Raw genomic sequence first — 18,186 nt, 5'->3', positions numbered from 1 at the left:
AATATTGGTACAAACTGTTATTTTTATACTTGAAAAATTGCTTAGATTAGATAAACTAAATAGAAGGATCCTTGAAAAAATCCACAGCTCAGACTGGCTAATGGATCTAAATTCTCTGATAAGCCCTGGGACTTCCAGAAATAAGTCATACATAGAATAGTGTTCCAATTGGTAAACACCCAATAGGATTATTGTGTCACTCAGCATTTAGAACTGCTTTTCACACAGTACCTTTAATGTATGTAATCAGTTGAGTTTACCAAAATCTTAGAATGCACCAAGTTACCAAGAGAAAAGGAAACACTCAGAATAAAATAAACTTGATGCTAAGCATGGGCCCTATTGCAATACCCTTACACACTTCGAGTAGTATTTTTACTAAGTTAGAAGTGGAGAAGGTTGATATTTGTAAAATTGCTATGAAACTACATTTTCTGAGGGAAAGTTCTTGAAAGCAAAAAAATTCAATTTCCAATTTTTTTTTAAATTTTCCAAAATATATGAACATTTTCATTTTGAATTGACATTTTGAAACAAAATGGCCTGATCTTGTTTTGAAACGTTGACTCAAAACTTTGGGTATGCTATTGGTTTATGAAATGTTTCGCTGTTATGACTTTCTGTTCCGATTCAGAATGGAAACTGATTTGCTAATGTTGAAATTGTCATTTCCTGACCATCTCTAGGGAGTGGTCCCATGGATCATACTGGGATGGCCTTTGAAGTAAGGCACCACTCTGCATGAGTACATGCAGCTCAATTTGGCCCTGTTTACATTTTTATTTAATTTAGGGCAAAATGACTGCTTCTCCTATACACTCTCACAGGAGAGTGAGGCGATATAGGAGCCCCTGTGTGTCCTGAATGGGCTAAACCCTTTGTGGGTCACAGCAAGGAAGGGAGAGCAGCCTCTATGGAACCACTCTTGTCCCTTCTGCACAGGAGGGTGGAATGGGTGGAGCCTTGACTCCTTCCTGCAGCAAATCAGGTAGTAGAGCTGAATCAGCATGGCAGGAGAAGCAGTCTTCTACCTGTGTATATACAGACCAGTATCAGATTGCTTCCCCCTGGAATAAGGAAGGAGCCCAGAAGGGACATGTGACTCTCTACATTCCCTTCTTGGTCAGCTCCTAAGGCAGTGCGGCAGACTGCACAGTGACAGTCTTTCCCTTAAGTGACTAAAGTGAGTCTAATGCATGTCTCATTCTTTAGCTAGTTCTAGAATAAAGTGCTGTGTACAGTAACTATGCTTCTTTCTCTTACATCTGATTTGGTGAAGATGTTTCAAGCCCCCTGAAGCTTCATCGAACAGACACTTTCCCCACTTACAGATCAGAGCATTGATAAAAGACTGTAAAGGATTTGAAAACTCTCTCTGTCTTGTGACAGCCTGGCCCTGTGGATAATAATGATGACGGCAAGCAAACAAAGGTGGAAATACTGAAAAATTCAGCTTGGATTGAATTAAGTCCTTGAATACATTTTTTTTTTTTTAACCTTGGCAAGAAAGAAATGTGTACTGTAGATATTTGAAAAAATGCCAAACCAACTATCACAATGTTTATTTAATATTTTACACCTGGAGGGGACAGAAATCAGCCCCTAAATGTTACTGAATGTTTTTATATGATAGATATATGTTACAAATATATGAATTTGTCTTATGATGTGGGGTACTGTGATACCATTTAGTCTGTTTCCACATCGTGTTTGTTGATGTCAGCTGTGCCAGCAATCTCATGGTTCCTGTTTGTTGTAACTCTTACCCTTTAGTTGCTAACATTATTGGTTAAGACTAATCTGTGACCATAGTACTTTCAGAAATGATGGCCAGTTTTAAGCAGCAATTGGATCTGTTTTTCCTAAGTCTCCTTGAGTCCTGGTAGACTTTTAAAAGGACACTGTCAAAGTTTCTTTCATTTTTCCATGTTTATTTCCAAGTCTATGGTGTTTAAAAATAAAACCTTTTCCCCCAATGTTGTGCTTTTCCGTGTGAATGCCAGTATCAGCAGTGCAGTCAGCTCAGAGAATAATGTCAAGCAACAGCCACTCATGAGTAAGCAGAGGGAAACTGCGTTATTTTGGATCTCTCCCAAAGAATTGCCATTCTTTAGGATTTGTGATGAATTTAGAGAAACAGAATAGTAACTTCCACAGTCTTTATCCCATGAGCTCCAAATAATTTTGTGGCAGAGGTCACATTTTGTGTCCTAGCTACTGTGCTTGACAGTATCCCTTTAAGTGCTGCATTCACAGATATAATATTAGAATGTTAATTAAGTTGGACAGAATTTTTCACCCAACAGTTGTGTTTTGTGTGTTTTATATTGCACTAACTGGATAGCCAGTTTATGGGCATTAAATTGGGAATTGGAGACCCACAGTGGATAATTCTGACTGTTCTGATATTTCATAAATGAGGGAGCTATGTATAGTGATACAGACTGTTAACAGTAGTTAATAAAATTTGCTAATAAGTCAATGAGAGAGAGCAAGGGTGAACAACTGGTTTATTTTCCTCCAAATGATGGGTACGTGTAGCTTGAACTCCAGTCACAGTCGGTTCTAAAATGTATAGGTTCTAGAAGCCACTCCTGCATCTTCAGGCAATGCTCACTTCAGTATCAATAAACCCACACATGCCTGAGTCATCTGGAAACTGACAGGAACATGAAATTTCCCTTGAAATGAACACTAGCTTTACCGGGATGTATCAGCGAAATGTAAGATGGTGGCATCTATAAAATCCATTTTTTTTTTAAATCAAACAAGTATTGTATGATTTTTTTTTTTAAACTGGAAGAACTAAAGTGACATGCAGGGGAAATAGCAATCAATCTGCTTACAATGCCAGAAGCCAGATCAATCTCTCTCTGAAACCTATTACTTACGTAAAGAGTTTTTTCCCTTTGCTGCTAGAGACGGTGCTGTTTTTGCAAATTCAAACCCAAGGTGGGTTCAGATCCTGGTCCCATTCAACCAACTCCCACAAAGTTTACATGTTGAAGTAAATGGCTCTGGTTTGGGGGTGTGTGTGTTCAACATCAGGGCAAGATAGAAGGGGTGGTTTGCGTTTTGCAGAAATGTGCTGGTCATGTTTAGGTTCTGCAAAACCCAAAGCAGGGTGGTTTAGATCTGAGTCCCATTTTACCCATACTACAAATGTCTGATAAATGGTTTTGATTATCTGTCTTTCTGCCTGTGGAATTTGTAGAATCCTTATCACCCGTGTCCCTGTCTTGAGTAAAGTGAAATGAAAACCTTTTCACAAAACACTTTTAGACGTCTATTCCAGGAAAATGATGATCTTTTACAGTACTTAAAAGGAAGCATGGTCTTTTGTAATAAACTATAATACTAACATAGATTTTAATATTCAGAATTTAACCCATTTTCTCCCAATGTATCTACAATTTTATTCTTGGGTGTCAATTTTATTATGTTAGAATATCATAATGCCCACAGGTCACAAAGCCTAAAGTCTGTATTATGCTACGTGCTGTACAAGACACAGTCCTTCCCTTCAAGAGCATACAAGCTATGAAAACATGGAAGAGTTTTGGAGCTGAAGACAACAAGAAATACAATGGGAAACAGAAGAAAGAGGTGGGTGAAAGAGATGGCTGGAGTGTTTATGGGAGATACCATTTTGCTGTGGTGACTGCCTACAATGAGCAAATTAGCAAAGACCTCATAATTTCGACCTATGAACATTATTAGAAGGAAGCTCAGTGAAGTCAGAGTTGAGCTAATAAATAAGGCCTGATTAATTTTTACTTAATAATTTCACCAGCTTTGGGGGAGTTACTCTGAATTTAAACTGGAGTAGGTCAGGTCCTTAGACATCAGGTCCTTAGACATATCTATGCATTCATTGTGTGAGCAGGTTTTGGAAATACTATATGAGAAAGGATGCCAAATGATTCATGTGGAGCCTGGTCAGTTATGTGCTGAGTCCGATATGATTGTGATGCCATCGCTTTTACCTGTCACAAGAGGCTGGCCCTTTAAGGAGAGTCAGGGTCAGCATTGCCTGTGAGCACACACCCTCCCAGCTGATCCTGATGTGCTGAGGGTTACATGGTGTGGGTCTAGTTTAAGTGCAGGTGTGAAGGAGCTGGGTGATCTCACAGTCTTTTAGGGGCAGCTTGATTGAGAAGAAGGTAAGCTGCTGCAAGGAGAGGCTTGTTTCTCATGTGACTAGCCCTGAAGGGAGAGGGTAACGGGAGAGAAAGAAGCTTGTGAAGCAGGGCTTAGGAATGGCCCAGGCTCAGGTGGATGTATGTAAGGATGCAGCCTGAAAAGAGACAGACAAGGGGAAGGTCTCCAGGGAAGAAGCCCTGAGGGACAGTGGACTGAGAAGAACTGGGCCTCCATGGAGAAAGCCCTGGGAGATGGTGCTTTGTAAAAAATAGTGAGGAAGATCTCTATGGATCCTGGGAAAGAGCGAAGAATCTGCAGGGAACTGAGAGCAGGAAGGGTGGTGGTTATGTTTCTTTGTGTTTAGTTTGGGCTCTGGGAAAGTGAGACTTAAGAGCCCAGGTGGGAGGAAGATCTTGTGTCTGGAACCCTTTTTAATTTGTTGGAAGTTATTGGTTTGCCACACCGGGAATCCCAGAAGGGATACAACTGTAAAGGACCTACTAGAGTGTTAAATCATTGCCACCTGGAGGATGTTGGAGCTAGGCAGAGCAGCAGAAGACCACAATGGACACAGAGTTTGAGTGGTTGCTGCAGAGCACCAGGCAAGGGAATGCTCTAGTAAGTATATGCTATTACATTCCCCTTAACCCTACATTAAATAGTTTTGGATTAAGGAAGGGTTGAGCGTAATGTTCACTCACCAATAGGGAGCAAGATATACACTGACTTTTATCAATGAGCTTGTTTGACAAATGTCTAGCTTTAGACTCAGTTGTGCATTTTAGGCCCTGCCCTGCATTTGGGGTGATGCAGAAGTTCACTACTGCATTCGGACTCTGGAGGCAGCATACCTGAGGCTGGCAAGAAGCTGGCTAGAGCTTCACTGTGCATGAGGGGAGCATGCTGTTGCTATAAGTTTATGGAGATGCAGCAAACACTCCCCTCTGTAGCTTGCTGAAAGGAGATAGCCTGTTACCTCCCCTCCCCATTCTACCCACCCACATCTGTATTTGGTGTGTTGAGCTCCCTGTACTCAAGAACGTTCAAGGTCTGCAATTGTGAATGAAGCTTATGCCCAATGCTTATGGCACAATGGGGAGATAAATGCACTTTGTGTCCCTACCATGTACAAACTCACAAGGGTCATTACAACTTCAGTGAGTATGGTGTTCTGTTTCCATTTCCAGGAAACATGTTACTGTAGCGGAGCTAACAAGAATAGTCTGGTCAGATTTAGTGCTTATAGGATTGCTGACAATATTCACTTGTAAAAGGAAAACAGTAAAAAGTTAGGGAAATTGTATAAAAAGGAATGGACATTAGTATAATTTTTTTTATTTCAATCAAAAACAAAACATAGGCCAAAATTTTCAAATTTTGGTCCTTAAAATTAGATACTTTATTTAGGTGTCTACCTTTCGGTAACCACTCCTGGAAAATTTGTCAATGGCTTGTGTAATTATAGGAAACAATTCTGCAAATGTTCATTCATGTAAATAATCCTCTTGATTTTGTTTCTCAATGTGTCTCTTCATGACTGGGCCTCTAAATCACTTATGGGAATTTAATGTTTATGTTTACATATTTTTCTCAGGAGTCTTAAAAACTTAAACACATGCTTAACTCTAAGCAAGTCTGTAATCTCATTGATTTTAAGCATATGTCTGAAATAAATCATGTGTTTAAGTACTTTGCTGAATTAGAAACCCAATACTGACTTTCTGGAGAGTTGCCTCAGAAGAATGAACAATTCTACCCACTCCCACCCCCACAAAGCTAAGCAAACTACAGAAAAGCATGAAATGTGTTGTTTATGTTATGGTGGGATTTTTTTAAGCCAAAGTCATGTTTCTTCTAAACTGGAAGCCAATAAACAAAATGAAGGTATGCAGGGGCATAAAAGAAGATTTACTATGGAAGTAATGAAGGTAAAAATGCTGATATGAAGGAAAAAATAAAACAGGTTGTCTGTTAAGGGAACACATTAATTCCACTCTTCTTAACATTGTTCTGAGGTACATAAGCAAGTAACCATTTAGCTGATTTGGGCTGAAATGAATCATTAATAGGGCTGTTTGTGAAACAATTCCATTTCACACAAAAAATAAATTGAGAATTTGTTCCACATCAGGACAAAATGGAGACTTTTCAGGCTTTTCATGAAAAACCCCAAGGAGACATCCCCACTCCAGACTAGCCAATAATCCAGAGGATAAGGACTTGAACCTGAGTCTCCCTCATCCCTGGGTTATTGGTGACATGCATATGTACATTTTGACCAAAGATTCCATCCTAGACATGAAAAACTTCCTCACTGAAATGATACAATGCTTTGAAAAGTTTCAATTTTGAGAAATCCGCGTTTTCTGACACAAGTTTCATTTAAAAAATTCCTGACCAGCTCTAATAATTGATTTCACATTGAATCCCCTGGAGGTTCAGTCATATATCTGACAAATGAACAACTTTTCAAATACAAGTTAGTCTTTTCCAGGGTTTGGACCTATTCAAGGATGTTGTGGGAGAGGGGGGTTCATTGTAGGCTTTTCTGTAAAATTTTATTCTGGTGAAAGGAAACACTAAGAGCCCAGGAGACTCATGTTCTGTATCCTTAAATCAAACATAGCACAGTTAGATGCAGTCTAGGCTTCCCCACACTTTCCCTAGCAATGTTCCTCAACCCTGTGATAAGGGTGGGCAGCTAGTTCAATCTCCACACCATGTCAAGCCTTGATTTCTTTGTGGTGTCTGCCCTTGACTCCAAATAGGACCACACGTGCATGTAAAAACAAACAAAAAATCAGCCTTGGGTCCCTTGTTTGTATATTGTTTTGATACATTTGGGATTGTTCAGGATGCAAAGCGCTATAGAAATATAAATTGCTAGTATCCACCTCCTAGAAAGTAAAACTAGCAGAACTGAGAGTGATAGAGACTTTCAGAAAAGCAGCTTGACATAAAGTGTTGGGAAGAATGGCAGCATGTACTTGTGAAGGGGGAAATCAATACACCCCTGTTGTTTGATACACTGTTCAGTACTAAAATAAGCTCAATTTACAGTAAACAAGGATATTATTCTATTTTATTTTTTATGGACTGCGACCATAAATAAGTGATCTTAAGGGCATGCTATGACTAGTATTTATCTTTAAGGTTTTGTTCCATTAATGGATTCCCTTTAAAGCTGACAGCACATGTTGTTTTATCATAGATGTGACAGTTCAGTAAATGCTTTTATTCAGCCTTCATTCATGCAGTGATTGATATGGTAAGACTTTACCTATGGTTGAACAGTCCAATTATAAAGAAGACAGAAAATACTGTGACCTTGTTCTTTAAGTGAAGGGTCCTTAAATCAGTGGGGTCTGATTCTTTTCCCTGTTAGTGGAACTGTCTGCAGGGTGGGAAAAATGACCTAAAAGTAACGTTCCCTTCAAATACTTTGTACTCTTCAGCCATATCATTTATGACATTTAATGTAAAAAATCTGTCACAAACAGTTAGCTAAATGTATAGCTATGATAACAGATCAGGATGAATTTGGTGGGTTATTTATCTTTTGCATCATCACCAGACAAATCAGCTCGAGGGGTCATGAGTTAAGCTGAGTGAGAGAGAATGCCCACCCAAATTGCCCAGGGCTTTATGGGGGGTGGGAGAAAAATTTGTGTGTGTTTTGAACTGAATTCTAATTGTCTTATTGTAAAGTGCCTAGAAGTCTCTTTCCATGTAATGTTGAGAACAGTGATGAATCCTTGGTTGATAGCGTATGATTCATCCAGACAGGCTTTAAAATATTTACTAACTGATACAACAGTTGTATAGAAATAGAATAGCTAATCCACTGGAATGAGCACTGAGCAGATGTATAATGGGAAGAATGCTAGAAACATAATAGTTGGGTCCTGGCCCTTATGGATCCCCTTGGGATCAGGGAAAAAGGATAGTAGGATCCATGCAGCATTATTTCTCCTGTGGCTCTCCCGTTCTCTGCTTCCACCTGCCACACAGAACAGTCATCCACCCAAACAAGAGGTATAATCCTGCTGCACAGTGGGTGGGCTAGATATGAGCAGAGAGACTACAGCAGTTCTACCACCCAGATCCTCCCATTTGAACTCTGCCTCTCCCAGCTTGCTTTCCCTCCAAACGTTGGGGCGATGGAAATTCAGCACATCTATAAACACTTAAGAACAAAATATTCAGCATGAGTACATGTAGCGGACAGCCAATATGCATGCCCTCCAAAGGGCAGCCTGGAGCTCTGTGTAACCTTCACCATTGGACATAAGTAACATGCTATTTGTCAAACTGCAGTTCCACATAGATCTGACAGAACAGTGGTGGACTGTGTCCTTTCACTCTCCCTCACCCTGAAAGAGATCAGCATGTATTTATCAGCATGGAATATTTTCATTACTGAGGAATAGTCTTCTGGGGCAAAACTTGGAAAGGGAAGTATAAATCTGGGGCTGGAAGAGGAGAGGAAATGAAAAGGAAGTGACTTGCCAAGTGAATTACACTTCAGTCCAAAATCACAACGAGAAAGTATTCTGAACTGTGCAAGTCTCTCTCGCTCATGGGCAGGTCTACACTACTTAACCAGCAGCAACACAGCAGGTAACCCAAGCTGGCACTGACCTTGGCAGTACTCGGGGAGGGGGGAATAATTTTTTAAGACTTCACTTGAATTAGATCTCCAGTACATCAGGGGAAAAAATCACTATCTGCATCCCTGGAAGTAAAGTCATGGCATCCCAGACCATTTTAATTTGATTTTCCTTGAACATATTTAGTATAGCCAATACAAAGCAAATTACCACTCTTCAGCTGTATTTGATTGTCTCTTAGAATACAGGGTATTAAGACAGAGCCAAATGTGGTTCTGGCCTTGTCTCATTAGGATTGCCCTTTCCAGAAACTAAAGGTAGACATTTAGTGGTTTTTAATGTCAGAAGTTCGTCTTTTGACTCTGGGAATAGACTTTCTTCTTTATAGATGTAAATTCAGAGTGGGACAATTGCTCCATCCCTGAGGCTGTACTTAGTACCGACAACAAAGGGTATGGAAGCAGTGCTGAAGCAAGGATGTAATTTTGAGACCTTCACAGGATTCTTTCTGATGCTTTGATTGTCCTCTGTTTCTTTACATAGTCAAGCATATTTCTGTGTTTTAGATTATATTTAACCCATTCAAAGGGGGAAAATGAAGTTTAAATATTTTCACTAGAAATATGGGCCTGATTTTGAAAGTATGTGGTTGTGCTGCAGACACATATTGCATCCTGAATAATGTATCTAATTTGCGAGCATACTAATAATTTTTAGATACATACGTAAATATCCATCATTCTCAATCACGTGCATACATACCACATTCTTCGTGCAGGCAAATGAGAGGCAGGATAACACACACGTGTACACACAGACACAGACACACACACATTTTTAAATCAAGCCACCAAGGTGCAACTATGATAACCCGCATTTATGTCCAGTGTAATATATGGCTGTGCAAATCAACAAATTGTACGTACAGCAGAATTGGCCAATAGGACGTGTGTGCAGAGATAATAGCGGATGGGTAGGCATTTGTGCATTGTCTCCAGCGCTGGTTGCAAAACACAAACATCCTTGTTGAAAATTGTAAGCAATTGTTTTCAGTTAAACAGAAGTCAAATTCAAAACTCAGACTATTTTGCCGAGCCCTAATTGTACCTACCTTCAAAAATTTGGTTGTACATGTCCTTGGAAGCTATGTATTTAGAGAATTTAAAACAAAAACACACACAGAAAACCCCCCGATAATTACAATGTTAATCAAAACTAAACCTCCATATTTTTTCACCATTGGCCTATTGCGTTAATATTTTGGTGGTGGGGTTTTGTTTTGTGTGTTTGTTTTTGTGTAGGGGGTGTGAACAGCTTTAGTTGATTTTAAGAAAATCAGCAGCTCTTCAAGTTTGCAACTTCCAGTCTTGTTACCATGAACTAAATAACCACACAAATAATCTGAATGCTAAAATAGGTGTGTCTGAGCCCTGTTGCTATGCTGAAGAGTGCCCGAAGCAGTAGCATTATTATGCACTGAGATCACAGGTGACTATATGATATTTCTGTGTATTCATTAACTTTCACAAGTACAGAGTGATCTTCCGTTGCCATGAATATTAATGAAACATTTTCTTGTTTTTACAGAATATTGTATCATTACCACCAAACACATAATAGTTAAAGAAAAACAGCTTCCAAACAAATGGCTCTAATTAGAGTTCTAACCTAGGTTATATTGATTATGTTACACTTCCCCATTTAATTTCCAAATGCCAGCAAGTATACTTGATAAGAAAAATTCATTGCGTTTCTTGGTAACGTTGGGCCATATTTTGAAGTACTTAGGGTTTGTCCGCATGGTGGACTAAAGTGACATAACTGGGGTGTAAATTCAAGGGTGCATCAGTGTGTCACAAACTAACTGCCCATGTGGACATTGCTGGCACACATCAACACTTCCCTAGTGTGCATTGGTGCAATTTGCCCAATGAAATCTTGAGAGGAAGGATTGTCTAATGGTTAGGATACTAGCCTGAAAGTCAGGAGACCTGGATGTAATTCCTTGCTCTGCCACAAACTGTCTGTGACCTTGGTTAAGTCACCTATTTATTTTCTGGGCCCCAAATTCCCCATCTCTAAAGTGAGGATAAACAGTACTTCCCTTCTTCACAGGTGTTATGAGGATGAATGCATTCAAGTTTGTGATGAGCTCAGATGTTGTGATAACGGGGGGCATATGAGTACAATAGATAAGAAAATCATCGTAGTGATAGCAATAGAGGAAATATGTGGCTGCTTCAAACAAAACCGACACCATCCCCAAATCACACATGTGTGAGATTAGCTCAAGTCTGACTTGCTCCCTTCGGTACAAACTACCGAAAAAAAGTGTTTATACACTCTGACTTTTAGCAACAATGCTGTGTCAACACAGCCCTGTCACTAAAAGCTGCACAGTGTAGACAAGCCCTTATACACCAGATGATACTGGGTTGACGTAAACCCATTGAAGTCAATGTAAATGCACCAGGCTAGTGAGTGTAATGGATTGTACAGCCAGGTCTTTTATCACATGATGGTTTTGGGGTGGATCTTCAAAGGTTTCACTGCAGGGAAGCATTCAAATGGTTATCCAAACTATCTAACCCTCTTCAGTGCTAAAACCAAGGGTGGCACTCGCATGGGAACAGAGAGTCTGATGAGACTGGAAGAAGGATGTGACAACAAGCTTTATTTTAGAAACCTCCTAGATGGTCTCTCTTCCACGGCTGTCATTAGCCAGGACTTGTGTCATCAGTGGGCCTGCAGGTACACAGATGAAAGACAACTGAGGGAGAAACAACTGTGAACCAATCAGTTCCCATTTCGTCTGAAATGTTGGCTCAATTCTTATTTTATCCAACTGGTTTGCACTTCCCAGAAATCAAACTGAGAGAATTCCCTGTTAAAGAGTGGGGTTGATTTGTGTCACTCTCCTTCGCCACTAAGTGTCACTGTTTCCTTGTGATAGAAAAAGCGAACAACTTGATTTACTTTAACAGTATCTGCCCTATTCTTTGCTCTCTGGCTAAATTGGGGTTTATAGCTAATAAAGTAAAACTATCCTGTGCTTTTTCTTCTTTATCTATCTTACAACACCTTCCACCATTTCTGCCATATCAGGCTTCTACGCTTTATCCTTCGTGTTGCTTGCATAGCAATAGCAACAAAGTGAAACATTTGGTTTATTCTAAAAGAAATCTCTGTAGTGAAACCTTTTAGAGAAACACAATAAAAGCGGAAATGGATTGGAGACTTACAATTCCCCTTTGCAGAAATGAAAACAATGGATTCAAAATTATTTCCGGTGTGCTGTACGTCCACCACTTACACAGATGGTGATCAGGATGGAGTAGGATTTAAACAAAGGTGTGCTGCTGACTCTTCTTGAATCACACACAATGGGGGATTGTTCTGCCTGTGAAATAGCAGCAAGCATCTTGGCATCTCTCTCTTTGTCACTGTGGGGTGATTCACAACATGAAAAAGGGAGGGTTGGTGTAATTGGGGAAGAGCCTAAATTATACACATTTCTCCTGCTGCTTGCAACATTTATGAAAAGCAAAGCATGTAAATGAGCATTGGCCCTGTCTGTCTGCTTGTCAGCTCCTTCCCATCTAGCTGGAGGACTGTCTAACTGTACACAACTACAGCATAGTTCTTCCAGGTGGCTATCGTAACACAGCATGAGGTTCCGGGGCTCGCTTGAAGGAGGTATTTCTTCTCCCCTCCCCAATTAAACCATTCCTGATCCCTATCACCATCCTTATTTTCCTCCACAAACAGTCCAGACTTCCTTCTCAACCGCAAATAATGCTCTAGCTGGCAAAAGAGAATTTATTAACTCACTGCTGCAATCTTTCCCAGCTCCACTGAAACAGAACTTGCTGTCTTGGAGGGCATTTCTTTCCTCTGACGCTGAGATAAGAGAGAGAGATGGAGATTCAAATTTGTGCCTCTTGCAGTCATGTAGAAAAATTTCTTAGTTGCAATGCAAGTATTCAAGGCTTGATTACGTGTCTACTGACACCAATGTCATTGCTCCCACTGACTTCAGAGCTGCAAGATCAAGCCCTGTGGCAGGTCCCACATATCTCCTCTGTCCCACATGTACTGCAGCACTATTGACAAGACATGCTGCAGACTACTTAGATACTAAGACATTCTGGATATTAAGGGCTCTCAATCATTGTGATCCCTTGTGGTGGAGTGTACAAACCCTGCACCTGCCAGGTGATGGTTAAGGAACTGTTATGGGCTTGCCCTGTTGTACCTGCAAGGCATTCCAGGCCTGGAAGAAAGGCTTAAAAGAGGGGAAGCCCAACTCAGTTAGCAGCAGGCCTGGGAGGGAACAGACTTTCAGTCCTCTACTCCCAGAGGAAAGTGTGGCAGAGAGCAAGGATTGCTAGTGAAACTGCTGCCTGTCTGAACTCCTTGAGTGGCAGGTGATCTGGATTCTGAATGATTGCTTTGGAACTCTTCCGAGTGACGTACCCGTGGGTGTAGAATTGGATCATGGCTTGCCTGCTGTGGGCTTGCTTCAGATTTTGTTTTCTCCCCTCACCCCCCCTTTTTTTGGGGGGTGGGGGACGTTTGGTAACTCTGCAAGGGTGGACTCCGGTGGGGATTCAGCTGAGTCTCCCACACCTGGCTCTGTGCTGCTGACTACCTGGACACTGAGGACTGGAAGATGGGTGTGTACAGGGGCCCTGTCGCACCCCCAGAGGATGCTGTGGGAGACCAAGCCTGTGACAAATACCACCCCAGTCAGCTACTTGGAAATGGTCTCTTTTGATGCTCCCCTGCATCCACAGCACTTCAAAGGAAGCAGTGGGTTCTGCAGCACTTCACAGCAGGAATTGAGCCGATCCATTTCCACTGAACATTGAAATCATCGAATGGGAAGAGATTCATCGTGTCCCTAGAGCTTGAAGCCCACAGGTTGAACATTGCTGCTAAACAAGGTCAGCCGGATGACTGCCCTTGGATTGAAGACCTCCCAGGAAGGTGCTGAAGTAAATGGGAGTGGTATTCAGTAGGTTTCCTTTCTCCTTCAAACTCTGAAGCAATGCGCCAGCAGGGTGTTAGAGTAAGGACAGTCCAGTGGATAACCTGGGTTAAATTCTCAGCTCAGCCACAGACTTCCTGTATAATCTTGGGTAAATCACTTAAACTTGTTTCCTCCTCTTTTAGAAGGAGTTAGCACTTCCCTACCTCGCATAGGTGTTGTGAACATAAAGACCCGTTGATAACTGTGAGGTGCATAGATACCATAGTAATGAGGGCCACCTACATTTCTAAAGAAGGCTGTGCTATTGGACATGCTGCCTTTCAGATTAGATGTAAAACAGACACTAATTACTTGTGCTCATTATAGATCCCATGGTACTTTCTGTAAGAGTGGAGTTGAATTCTGGCCACATTTAACTTAACTAATTACCTGACTTTCCCTTCAAATTTCTACTGCATATGCTTTTCTTCCCTTCCTATCCTAAACTTTTGTGTTGTGCTGTGATCTGTTAAAAGGCTTCCATACTCCACCCAGGGCTGGATCCATCATCTGTGTCCTTTATATTAATCAGGAGTGGGGAAGTTATAGGCTTTAATAGTGCCAAAAAGGGTTTTGATCCTTGGATAACAGGCATTGTAGATTTCAGAGTAGCAGCCGTATTAGTCTGTATCCGCAAAAAGAATAGGGGTACTTGTGCCACCTTAGAGACTAACAAATTTATTTGAGCATTGTAGAGGAGGTCAATGAGTTGTTATACTAAGAAATTCACTTGTTAAGAAAATTTATCTTTCACTGAACAAAGAGTTCTTCATTTTACATAGCGAGATAAAACTTATGCAAACCACAATGATTTACAAAACCCTTTGTGATGAAGACGTGTCCTCTGTAAAATATATTATCTATAAAACTTGAGTTAATATCTGCATAAACACCTCATTTTTCCATAAACATGTAATGACTCCTATGAAAGCCTTATGGCATTAATGATGCATGAGCTCTATTTTTAGTTATAATTTAGTTCGATAAAATGCCATCTACATTTAGTATTAATAATGTTATTTTCTAGTGTCTTGATGCCAAGGGTACTGCGAGTAGATTTATGGCTCTCTTCTTCATACAGTAGCATCCCACCTTGCAGCAATGTGCCGCAGTGAGAGAACTTTGCTAGGGTATGTCAAAAAAGTGTCCATGGCACAGAATGAGAGCCAAGTACAAGATTCCCTGGCACAGAATGAGAGCCAAGTACACCTCATGCACTTTAAATAAGAGGCCAAATCATGTTTTTGTTCCAGATACAGAACTTCCACTGATAACCGTAAAACCCTGCATGCATACAGTAACCTTTATCCCAAAGTATTTCCTAGTGTTAGCAAATATTGGACAGATTTTCTGTTATGTTAATAGACGTACTGTGACCCTCCAGAGGCAAAAAAGGGTCCTTAAAGGTGATGAATCTGGCCTCTAAAGAATAACCCTAATGTAGCTGGCATGATGGCTCAACACCACCCTATCTTGCAGCTACCAGCAAAATGGATGTGGCCAAAGCATTGCTGTGCTCTAGTTATATTCTGCTGGTGGAATACCTTGAGACCACAGGTAGCCAAGGGCAAATTAAAGTAGCTCGGAGGGGGTGGTCTCAAATATGGGCTCTGCGACACTGTCTCTGATATCCCTGCCCTGCTCCTATGCCAGGTATAGATCCAGCAGAATGAAGAGTCAGGACCATCATAATGACAGAGATCATTTCACCACTGAAATACAGACTTTTAGGGTGCAGAGCAGCAGTCAACACAAGAGACTCTACCTTAGCCATGGAAGGATGTGATATTTTGCCATAAAGACTGGGGAAAATATCTACCCTATGAATTGTGTCATGGGACTGGTAGTGTCTTGAATCCCTACATGCAACCCTGAATGTGGTACTAGCGTCTAGATACCACAGTGATTAAGAAGTTTATAAAATCAATCATTAGGTGATCTGCCATAACTTCAGGCTTTAAGAAAAGGAGTACTTGTGGCACCTTAGAGCCTAACCAATTTATTTGAGCATAAGCTTTCGTGAGCTACAGCTCACTTCATCGGATGCAACACGAAAAGCTCACGAAAGCTTATGCTCAAATAAATTGGTTAGTCTCTAAGGTGCCACAAGTACTCCTGTTCTTTTTGCGAATACAGACTAACACGGCTGTTACTCTGAAACCTGTCATTCTTCAGGCTTTAAGTTTTCTAAGAGTACATCTGCCCACCCCTCACCCTGTCTAAAACTCCTTGGAACCTGGCTGTGTACTGAAAGCTGTCAACATCTGATTGACGTTCAGTGGACTAAACGAAATTGGTGTAATAATATTAATAATGCATAGTTTTTATGCAGCATTTTTCACCCATAGATCTCAAATCCTCTTACAAAGGAGGGAAGTACCACTATCCCCATCTTACAGATAAGGAAACTGAGGCACAGGGAGGTGGAGTGACCTTCCTGCAAGGCCACACAGCAGGCCAGTGGCAGATATGAGGACAGAATCCTTTGGATCCCAGTCCAGCATCCCATTCAATAAGGCACACTATTTCCAGGCAAGGCTGCACCGGTCTCAGTAAGAGTCTCAGTCTATTTTTCAATGTTATCACATAAATCCATGACCAAAATTGCTCCTTAGTTGGCAATGAATGAATTAGCATGGATACTGCACTATGCTCTCACTGTAGAGGTGGTCCCTCCAGGCTAGGGATGGTGCCCATTGATGGTTCAGACAAGGTGGCTGCTACTATCCAGGCAGTGAATGTTCAGAAGGATTTCAATCTGAAGGACTGTCAAGCCAATTCCTTTCCTGTGTGCTAACTGCACGTTTAAAAAAAATAATCCTTTTTTATAGTGTTAACCCTTTTCCCCCTGACACACTTATAATCTATACAAAGGCGCTTCTCGGCAACCTGTCTAAAGGATGTCAAAAAATCTGCAGCAAGAGTGAGATGTTTAATTGTAACGGTGGCAAGTCCTCCTCTTCCCTAAAAACCATGAAGTGGGTTCTAGCCCATGAAAGCTTATACCTAAATAAATGTGTTAGTCTCTGAGGTGCCACAAGGACTCCTCGCTGGTTTTGCCCATGTCTCTAGTTTCATATTTTTCTTTTCTCCAGATAAGACAGCCAAGCAACAAATATTTATGAGCATAAAGTTCTGGTGTGGCAGATCTCTGCCAACCTTTTGCAGTTCGATGATAAGGATTGATTGAAGCGGGGGGTTCAACTAGAGCAGCAATATATAAAATAAATTTCATTTAGTTTTATTTGGGGGTCGGTTATTTATAACTGTTTCTCCAATGGATTATTCAATTTACTTGTTTACAGAGTGAAACAAAATCAATCCAAAGTTGCTTTTCCTTTGCAACACGTGACTGTCAAATCCTTGTGGAAAATTGCTTAAATTGCATAATCCATTGCTTGAAGTGAGAACCTAGCATTTAATTAGAGTTTAATTATCTTACTAGATTTTTAAGGTTTCAGAGTAGCAGCCGTGTTAGTCTGTATCCACAAAAAGAAAAAGAGGACTTGTGGCACCTTAGAGACTAACAAATTTATTTGAGCATAAGCTTTCGTGAGCTACAGCTCACTTCATCAGATGCATGCAGTGGAAAATACAGTGGGGAGATTGAGATACACAGAGAACATGAAACAATGGGTGTTACCACATCCTCTACAGCAAACAGGGAGAGATTAAGAATGAACTCTCAAAACTGGATACTCTCATAAAAAAACAACCTTCCACACAAACTTCCTCGTGGCTGGACTTTATAAAAACTAGACAAGCCATTTACAACACACACTTTGCTTCTCTATAAATGAAAAAGGACACTAAACTATCTAAACTACTACATGCCACAAGGGGCCACAACAGTGGTTCCCTTAACTCACCCAGCAATATTGTTAATCTATCCAGCTATACTCTTAGCGCAGCAGAACAATCTGTCCTATCTCGGGGCCTCTCCTTCTGCCTCTCCACCCCCACGAACATGTTACAGTTCTGTGGTGACCTAGAAGCCTATTTTCGATGTCTCCGACTCAAGGATTATTTCCAACACACCTCTGAACAACATACTAACCCACAGAGACCTTCCTACCAAGACTACAGAAAGAAGGATTCTGGGTGGACTCCTCCTGAAGGTCGAAACAATAGACTGGCCTTCTACATAGAGTGCTTCCGCCAACGTGCATGGGCTGAAATTGTGGAAAAGCAGCATCACTTGCCCCACAACCTCAGCCATGCAGAACACAATGCCATCCACAACCTCAGAAATAACTCTGACATCCATAATCAAAAAGGCTGACAAAGGAGGTGCTGTTGTCATCATGAATAGGTCGGAATATGAACAAGAGGCTGCTCGGCAGCTCTCCAACACCACTTTCTACAAGCCATTACCCTTGGATCCCACTGAGGGTTACCAAA

At 40.9% G+C, this 18,186-nt stretch overlaps 1 protein-coding gene across 2 annotated transcripts in view; it reads left to right on the top strand.

Annotated features, from left to right (window-relative positions):
• Window positions 1-2,731, top strand: part of DOK5 (docking protein 5) — an 89,448-nt gene extending 86,717 nt beyond the window's left edge. For both annotated transcript variants that reach the window (XM_084645330.1, XM_084645331.1), the window contains exon 8: window positions 1,280-2,731. In XM_084645330.1, the coding sequence (XP_084501456.1) occupies window positions 1,280-1,344 (65 nt within the window). In that variant the 3' untranslated portion in view covers window positions 1,345-2,731. The remainder of the gene's footprint in view (window positions 1-1,279) is intronic.
• Window positions 2,732-18,186: the final 15,455 nt, after the last annotated feature.

Source organism: Lepidochelys olivacea, assembly GCF_965140295.1.
Source record: "Lepidochelys olivacea isolate rLepOli2 genome assembly, chromosome: 13".
Taxonomy (NCBI): Eukaryota; Metazoa; Chordata; order Testudines; family Cheloniidae; genus Lepidochelys; species Lepidochelys olivacea.
Note: the sequence above shows the minus strand (reverse complement) of the source record. Positions and strands in the feature narration are given on the sequence as shown.